The 9,829-nt window shown below is 35.9% G+C and overlaps 1 protein-coding gene across 1 annotated transcript; it reads right to left on the bottom strand.

Moving 5' to 3' along the window:
* Positions 1–2,688: 2,688 nt before the first annotated feature.
* LOC120338079 (uncharacterized) lies at positions 2,689–9,097 on the bottom strand. Its single transcript, XM_078117180.1, has 5 exons — positions 8,906–9,097; positions 8,728–8,862; positions 6,331–6,620; positions 4,685–4,813; positions 2,689–3,716 (listed from the first exon to the last, which is right to left on the bottom strand). The coding sequence occupies exons 1-5, from the start codon at positions 9,095–9,097 to the stop codon at positions 2,849–2,851; spliced, it is 1,614 nt and encodes a 537-aa protein (XP_077973306.1). The 3' UTR covers positions 2,689–2,848.
* Between the last annotated feature and the right edge of the window lie 732 nt (positions 9,098–9,829).

Genomic DNA, 9,829 nt, shown 5'->3' with positions numbered 1-9,829 from the left:
GTTTTATCCATTTTTCGGGTCATTTTTTTATGATTGTGACGTGATGTAACATGAATGCCGTATCTCCCTGCCGTGGTATTAGTACTCTTCATTGGAGTATTTGGTTGTATTAAATTCTTACAAGTGTATGATTGATATAGTAATAGTTGATACCGATACAGGTACACCACAATATTTTTTAGTTTACACCAGTGATTTTCGACCTTTTTGGTGACGCGGAACCCAAACTATACATTCCAGTGGCTCGAGAAACTCCCGTGGCTTTGATTGTTTTACGCAAAAAACACCATTGGGTAATGAAATGATATGAGTTATATATATATATATAAAAGCAAATCTAATCCCGGAAATGTTAATCTAATAATGGCAAAAAAAATATGGGCTTGATCTATATTTAAACGATATACGTATCATAATATATATATTAACTTTAGAATTCAAATGTAGATTTAAATTAAATTTAAACTTCTGGACTGGACTGGCGGAACGACGAACGGATCCTTAGAATATTCTTTAAAGCAGGGCTTCCCAAACTTTTGAGCTCGCGGCCCCTTTTAATATATTAAAATTTTTCGCGGCCCTTGTTCACGTTAATAATGTTAAACAGTTCGAAATATGCATTTTTGCTATTTTATTGACACAGCTACCGTAATTCTCAACTTTTAGTAGGCCTACTCAATAACAAAAACGAGCACATACATATTCATTCAGATTAACGTTACTAAATTATTCAGTGTAATGGGTGCGAATGCTTTTTGGTGCATAGCAAATCCAGCCGGCATGGTTCTTATCCCGAATTGTTACTCACTCGTATTGATCAAAATCAAAATGTGCGACGCCAAGTTATCAGGGAAAAAACTCGCGGCGCACCTACACGAAAAATATGCTGCCTCAGAATAAAACACAATTTTGTCATCCTTACTGTGTACCTCATGCTTTTTGAGGTTTATAATCATGTAGGCCAAATAAATAAAGGCAAAAGGTTTAACTTCTATTTTTTATGTTCGAAAATCTCGGTTCAACTGCAGCCTACAAAATTGCAGCCTGAATATGGTTTATCTCTTCTGTTACGTAACAATAGACCCTACGTAACAGAAAGTGAACAACATAGAACGGTAAATTGAATTTGATTTATATACAGATCATTTGCAATAATGGGAAACAATAAAACATTCAGTATAGATAAAGTATGTAAAATATTCAATCATATATTAGTTAATATTTAACACAATTATCCTGATTTTCGAGGCGCAATTAGCGAATCGCCCTCGGGAACCGCTAGCTTAACGAATAAAGCCGGCATCGTTATGCAAGCACGCCAAATCAAGTCTTATGATCAGAATATTCATTGTTATGCAAGCGCGCTGATTCTACCATGTTTTCCGAAAATAAGACCAAGCCTGAATTTTAAAAATCATCAAAATATAAGCCACCCCCCCCCCCCCCCCCCCTAACCCCCCTTTCTTACAAAAAGACTTAGTCGATAGCGCAATTTTTTTGACCTAGTCTCGTGGTTCTCAATGTGCGCCGTTTCAGTTTTGCTAGGGCGTCGCAAAATTTCGTGATTCGCGAACCTTTCAATCAACCTATATCTTCTACTTTTACTGAAAAAAGTAACACTAAATCGATCTCACCTGTAATGGTGTTGATAAAGATTATTTTTCCCTGGTTCAAAAAGCGTTGCGCACTTTCATTCCTTTTGCGATTTTGTATTTATAAAAAGCAGGCTTTTCTACCAGGGCCCATTAAATGTGATCTTACTGACTGTTGTTAGATTTTGTTTGTTCGTTTATAATTAACTCGTTGCAAAAAAAGGCTTTTATTGAAAGGTATCAATACGTATTTTCACGGGGAGCCGCAACTTTTTTGGAGGGCGTCACAATACAATGAAGTTTCGTAACCACTGAGTCCAAGTCGATAGCAAAAAATCTTTTTTACTTTTCGAATGGTTAATATTCTTTATGTAGCAGTTTTTAAATAAAAACATGCTTTTTAGAGGTAAAAGGAAATTGGTAGTCACATTTGGTATATTAAAAAATCTTAATTATTTTCTACATTCCCCACAAATAAGCCTTAGTGGTATTTTCCAAAGAAAACTGATGACACTGTCTTATTTTGGGGGAAACACGATATGATGATGTATGTATTCACTCATAATCGTGAAATTTTTGTTTTACACCATTTTTGATATTTGTATTTCAAATCAATAGTCTGAAAAAACACAACAAATATAGTACTTTGTGTGAAATTGGTGTTCTCTTTGCGGCCCCCAAAATTCGTTTCGCGGCCCTTTCGAGTGCCGCGGCCCCTAGTTTGGGAAGCCCTGCTTTAAAGTACAATAATCAAAGTTAAAAATGTCCTATGAATCAGATACAAAATAATATAATAAAAATGAATTCCTGAAAATAATCCTCATCGGAAAACTGGTGAAGAGAGTGCATTTTTGGGGGCTCCCGAAGTATGCGAACCAATATGGAGGACCTCGGAATGTAATAGGTGTACTAGGTTAGGGTTAGGTCATAATTTTAGGTATAAATACTACGGGAGGCTCTTGGCTAGTCTTCGAACTGATATTAGGACTCAAATAAGAAAAATTGGAAAAAAATTATCGCCTAACCCTAATCTGTTACCCATGTTACGTTCCGATGTCCGCCATCTTGGTTCGCATACTTCGGGAGCACCCATTTTTGTTTGAAAGACTGCAACAACATGAAAACAGATTATCAAAATTATACATAGTTTTATTCAAAAGCATATTGTTTGTCGTGAACAAAAATCAAATCAAAAATGCATACATAACAAGTAACAACATATGAATAATTATGTTGAAGTGAAGATTAGTTTTTTTTTACCTTAAATCTACCGACTCTGACACATAATCGAGGTAATTGAGTAAAATTTGTACTTTCATAATATTCACTCCTAGACCGTGATGTGTTCCATCATAACTATGAACTCCTGATGTAAGGCTGGAAAAATCAAGTACAGGAATATTATGAGCATCGCAATATACCTTCATTTCTCGGGAAAATTTTTTACAAACTACATCGCCGCTTGCTGCATGATATGCTTTTGGTTTTAATATTCCGTTAGAGTCAGGATACATGAAAATGATATGTGGCCATCGATAAATGTTATTAAATTTATTCGAGTGTTTTGCAGTCGTGTTGTCATACTTTTTGTAGAAATCATCCAAATGTTGAATCACGGGACTCAAAAATGTTTTTATAGTCACTTCAGATTTGCATCCATCGTGTCCACCCTGACCAACCAGCAAAACTGAACCAACTTTTCCTGTCAAACTTTTTACTAAATTTAAAAACCTGTTTGCAGACTCATGGTTGTAATATCCATTGATGTTAACAAGTGGTGTATCTTTTCCACAAAAAGGAGTTTTATTCACGAGATTTTTGAGTATCTCTCCTTCGCCAAGTGAACATTCTGTCCAATAAAACTGGTCAACACCAACACATAGTTTGGTTAATTTTTCATCGTACCGTGCCACTAAACAACCATTCATCAGATCGGATCTTAATGTCAAAACAAAACCTCGTGCCATTTTCCCCACAAAAGAATCACCAACAAAATATATTTGAGAGAATCGATTGACAACTTTACAAGCTTGTGCTGCTGTATAGTTTCGTCGTCGACATGCAGAGTCAAATGGAATCCAATCACTTATTTCAGCGTGATATATCTTTCTGGTGTCAACGCAGCTAAAATTGCAAATACGGCAGTAATGAACCATTTGAATATCGCGTGTTCTAAATAATCATTCTTGGAGAAGGAAATGCATGAATGTCAAACAACTACGTCAAAAGCCTAAATTTGGATGGAATTGTGATATTTTCAACTCCGCCATTCTCCCATACTTCTTAATTTCACAAACCAATATTAAGTTTTTGATCAATTTAAATGTAGAGTTAGAGAAATGTGCGATACACTGCAGTCAGGCATTTACTAGCCAATGCGACGTCAATTTTTTTGTCCTTACGAATTACGTCATTTTGTAACTAAAGCAGTGGGTCTTAAACTTTCATGATATGTGGCCTCCTTCCCAAGACTTTAAACCGGGGATGTGCACTGTGCAGCATTTTTGTCAGTGGATCATATAACAAACTTCAGACATCTAGCTAGGCCACAAAAAAATTTTAGCGGGAAAGGCAAGAAAAGAGAATGCGGCATTCGTTTAGACTTACAGTAATAAATTCACCGAGCAAAAGAGCAAAATAACACCATGTCTTTTTATCCACGTGAGCGCCTTTTCAAACATAAAACTGTAGGATTAGAATTTTATGCTTGAATGGGGTAGTCCTGGCCAGCCGGGTTGTGTTGTGACCCGTGGGCCGCATGTTGCACGCCACTGCTCTAAACTCTTGTGGTTCACTAATTTTCTATAAAAAGGCTCGTAACCATTGGTGGGATTCAGCCGGTTCGCACCGGTTCTATAGAACCGTCTCACGGAATATTATGAGCGAACCGGTTAGCAATACTGGTTAATGTTCTGTTTGTAACAAAACCGGCTGAAAAATATGACTTTTGTGAAGGAACCGGCTGACGAAAAATTTGAATCCCACCACTGCTCGTAACCCAAGTGAACCTCTCCCCTTTTGATATCACCATGTCTAAACATAGCTTAATATTATTATTGTTTAAAATGAGAGAGAGAAAAGAGAGTACCCACTTAGGACAGTCACAAATGCTTCCACATTGGCCATCATCAATGTCACTGCAGCAAGGTTTATTACTTTTCGAATCACACCAACTTCCAGCTGGAGCTGCCCAAGCATTTCCTCTCGGCTTTGTCTGCACGCTGTAAATTGTATGTGACGGTAAGTCATTAGTGCTGTAAATTGTATGTAATGATGGTCGTCCACTGACTAAATAGCTTTATAACCAATTTTTTTTAGCTGTATTTTGAATTTTGGTTTGCTATGTCCAGAACCGACGCATCCCAGGCTTTGACAGCAAGTCAGAAATGACGTGCCGTTTTGTGACACCGTGTGTTTAGTCAAGTCTTTTGAATTGTTTGATTCGGGTTCCAAATTATCAACAAGATCAATATCATAGGTCTGACATGAGAAAATTTTTACACTATATCATGCATCTTATGAGAGACCTGTTAGAGTTTAAATGGGTCGAAAATTTGTTAACAAAATCATAAATATTCATAAAATCGTATTTCAGCCATGTAGGCCGTTAGCAGTCCATAGCTAGCTTTCCATTTAGGTCGGATGAAAAAAAACATCAATGTAAACCTGGTAAACAAATTGAGTGGGGTTGATAACGTGATATACATATACATAGACAAATCAATATACAAACGTGCCAGTCAGTCAATTCAGTGTACATATACAACCATTCACGTAAGGTATATACATATACAGACAACATAATATGTATATAAGCCTGGGAAGTGTATACACACACACAGTAAAATGCATATGCTTATATTGGCAACTCAATATACATATACACACCATTCAAGTGATACACATACAAAATCAAATCAATTTTTTTTTTCGCGACCACATTTTTCATAAAACACTAGTTTATACACTACAGATACTCGCGACCCCACAACCAGAAACGTTCAGCATCTTCAAAAATCAATATATACAATTTAATTCTCTCAATGGAAACAATGTGTCTGTACATCAGTGGTCTCCAACTCAAACCATGTCGAGGGCCACTTTTTGAAAGTTATTGACCACGCGGGCCGCAAACCAAGAAATTAGGTACAAAAATGAGTATCTGAATGTATCGTGTTAAAATTACACTTGAATCGTACAGCAAACGAGACATAAAACATATTCATTTACTTGTGCCCGCATGTTGGAGACCCCTGCTGTACATGGATTGCATGTGGACGTTAACGGTGAGCATTAGCCCAAAATATACTAATGAGTCCGAGTAAGATTGCTCCTAATACTACGTAAATTTAAATATTTATTTGGTTTATTCCAACAGTGTCTTTTTTTATTTTTAGTTCAATGTTAACATGTTACAGTTTGCTCCATTATCAATTCGAAAGTTAAACAGGGCATTGAAGTAAAATAGCAGAAAGCGAGTACGGGATCACATCCTATTGTGTGACTTTTATTATGCTAGAATTTATTGTTGCTTTGTGTTTGACTGTTTGGAACGATTCAAAATTAGGTTCTAATCCGTGATGTCATAATGCCACACAACCGCTGGTCGATCAAAGACGTGTAGAGAATGCGATGGTGACAACAACGACATTAACGTCCTCTCTTCATTGAACTAATATTTAGCCACTGGCAATAAACCGCGTAAAATTTTGTTCAATTAAAGAATATTCAGGCCTACTTGTTAAATCCACACTTGTAATCATCTCTCCACAGTCGTGTATGTATTCCTCGATTTATACGAAATTCAGTCAAAAAATAATCCAATTCTCTTTCTTCTTTCAATAATTTCTCATATTTTTTCTCATTTTTATTAAAACTATCAATCTTTTTCACCCACTGACCATTGCTCAAATTATACAAGATATTTTCACAAAATGGGTTACGATATCTCAATTCGTTCAATGTTGCGTGAAGATTGCTGTTGTAACTTTGTTGAAGCGATACGTGAATTTCAGGATTACTAGGACACTTATAAGATGCGTATATAACAAGTAATACGATACAGAATGCACATATTCCTATATAAACAGGGCTATTTGAAGTAGTACGCATTGTATAGCCTGAAGTAATAAAAGCAGTTAAAGACTTCCCACGAAACTGTTTTGCTTCTCTTTCATATCATCAAAAAATACTTATTTATTATTTAAACTTGAATACTAGAAATTGGTAAAATAATTAAAACAACATCGAGTCAAAACTTGATACTATTCCAGGTTGAGCACGACTACGGAAATGTTCACAGCATTCCAGCAATCCTATTCTTTGTCTTATGCGGATGGGCATATATATACACGTTTAGAGAAACGGTTGATTTCAAATCGGTGAATAGCCGAAACTGACCTATTCAACACGATGCCTATTATCTTTGTCATTAATAAGAGTGTCTTTACAGTCATTGTCCTAATTATACCAGATCGATCACTGTCCATACATAAAACATTCTAGTGTCATACAGTGTTTTTCAAAGTAATTTGAGCTTGCTACTTTTTTTCAAAACATGAGAGTCTTTATCCCAGTAACCCAATAATCACAGTTCCCTGCCATAAACAATATTTAACTACATCAAGGTATTGGGCTCCTATTGACTACGTCCATGTTTGAATATTTTCGCAATGTACTAAAAAAGGGGTCTCTCTTGTTTGGCATAACAGAAAAATGAACAGACCATCATACTCCTTGACAACAATCAACAACAAACTATTGTTGTTCCCTTCCAAGTTTTACTCATATAACGTAAACCGGACTTCGATCTCAGGAAGACTGATATTGCTTCAATATTATGGCAGTTGTTTTTAGAAATTGTTATATAGATAATTTATATCCTATTACTATCTCCTTCGACATTAGACGAACGATTATGTTCTCTAAATTAAAGCATATCTCTTCCCAGTTCATATATGCGCTACTCAAATAGAAGAAAAAGTCGATCATCGGAATTTTTTTCCTTCAATATTTAAACCTTTTTAAATATAAATCATGAAATAAATTGCTGTTATTAACTGGAGTTTTTACAATACACAGATCCTATTAGGGCCGACTTTATTGAATATTTCATACTTTGACTTGGTGAAGTGCATTTCGAACTTCAGCAAACATGATGGCTGCTGTGCGAAAAAACCAAGTCATGTAAACTTCTTTTTCCACAAATCAAATGATCATCACACAGTTTTACTGTGAAAGCATAATTGTACTAAATAACGAACGAGAAATGAGATCATTTGACTTTTCCGTTCTAAGCCAATGCCTTTTATTTAATGTGGCCGAAAGTTGCATATATATATTTGTTTATGTATAACATTTAATTTAATAAGTTCAGTTCCTTGCTGAATTCACCCTGTCTCTATTTTTACTTCAAATGTTCATAATGTGGTTTATATAGCTCTTTGATGACAAATGAAGAAGACGAGAATGTTTTATGAATTGAAGGAGTATTCTAGAATGCTCTTCGAGGTTTCGAAATAATAATGTTTTTGAATCGCAATGTTAAATATGTATAAGGTAATACATTATTTTTATCCCGGGGAAAGAAAAGCCGGTAAGGTTGCTTAATCATATGACGCATACAGAGGTTACCTGAAACACCCTGCGACAGTGGGGAGTTTTCCTAACAAAGTTTGACTTAACAAAGTTTGAAAATAAAGTTTGACAATTACCTTTGACAACAACAAAATCAGTCCGACATTTACTTTCATTATTTGGAACGTAAACATCAGCAGTAAATGTACCAAAAACTTAAGGGGTTTAGTACTTCCATAAGCGTAAAGTGATGGTACCGAGAATTTTTCCGAATCACACACAATTCTCTCACTCTTCAGCCATTTCCAAGTATTGTTTCATATAAAATTTCTACAAGCTCCCGAATCAATTATTACATCCGACAAACTAACTCCTCCCACATTTAACGTAATTATTCTATCATGGTAGGAATTTTGATCTTTCACGGTGAATGTATACTCACTATTTTCGTCATTCGAACAATCAACACAATTCGTATCATTCAACCGCTTATCGTTTCTATTTATTCTCAGTTGGTTTCGGTATCGTTCATTATGCCCTTGTTACCGTGCAGGTTTACCTCGAAATTTATCACATCGAACTTTGAAATGTCCCTTTCCTCCGCATTTTGTACATCGTTTAGCTCTTGCGGGGCACATCTTATCTCTGGAAGAATGTCCGATTCGGCCACAAGAGTAACATTCCCTTTTCTACCCTGTAACAGAAGTGTAACGGCTTGGGTTATTTCTTAAATTCACCTGGTGCAATTCTGCGCCAGCTTCAATTGTTTTTGCTTGATGATCAACAGCTTCCATTGCCCTTGCAATTTTCAACAAATAATTTAATTCGAGATTTTCCTTTACGAGAAATCTGCGTCGCATGGAATTGGAACGGCAATTATCAATCACTTGGTCCCGTATGTGATCATCTTTTTCTTTTCGAAGCCACATGTTGTTGCTCTTTGACGTAACCTACAAACAAACTGATCGACCATTTCATCACTGGCCTCTTTAATTTGCCTGAATAAATGTCGTTCAAAGGGAATATTGGATTTTGGAATAAAATACTCATCAAGTAAATTTAAAGTTTCGGTAAATGTTTTCTCTTCATCGAGTCCCACTGAAGTATAAAAAATATCTTGTATCTTTACACCAGCGGTAAACAAAAGCAAAGCTTTCTTTCCCACGAGGGTATCCATCGAATTCAAATGGTTGCATTGTTCCAATGTTATTCTGCATGCTCGTAGATGGCTAGATTCCTGCTTTATAAAATAGATATGTTTCAATCAAAATAGGTACCAACGATTTCCTATATCGCCCAAGTTCAGCAGGGTTCGCCAATTGCAATTCGATATCTTCAATATCCTCGTCGCCAGTTGTAGTGTCTCGCCTCTATCTGGAAATTCCTTATCTTGCTAAGTTTTCCACAAAGCAACACACGATATTTGCACACAAACAAGAGGCTTTTACTGCTACAATTCAGTATGCACAAAAGTAACTAATACAATTTAATCGAATAGCGAATAACACCATACAATAGAATCAGCACCAGCCACGCCGTCATTTTTTTTGTAATGTACTACTGCTCCCCTTGACATGTATCCTTGCGCATTTATATCGCGCAGGACTAAATCAATCTTGCAATTCATGACTATCGAACCATGAAAACTACAATTAGGGTTT

The sequence above is a fragment of the Styela clava genome, chromosome 10 (assembly GCF_964204865.1).
Source record: "Styela clava chromosome 10, kaStyClav1.hap1.2, whole genome shotgun sequence".
NCBI lineage: Eukaryota > Metazoa > Chordata > Ascidiacea > Stolidobranchia > Styelidae > Styela > Styela clava.
This window is presented reverse-complemented; position numbering and strand designations above follow the sequence as displayed.

Bases quoted from the DNA above. Each gene is read 5' to 3' on its own strand.
- LOC120338079 (XM_078117180.1), bottom strand. From the start codon at position 9,097: ATGTGGCTTCGAAAAGAAAAAGATGATCACATACGGGACCAAGTGATT. The intron at 8,863-8,905 runs GTGAATTTAAGA...CTTCTGTTACAG, and splicing joins CTGGCGCAGAATTGCACCAG to GGTAGAAAAGGGAATGTTAC. The intron at 6,621-8,727 runs GTAAACCTGCAC...GCATCTTATAAG, and splicing joins TCGATGTGATAAATTTCGAG to TGTCCTAGTAATCCTGAAAT.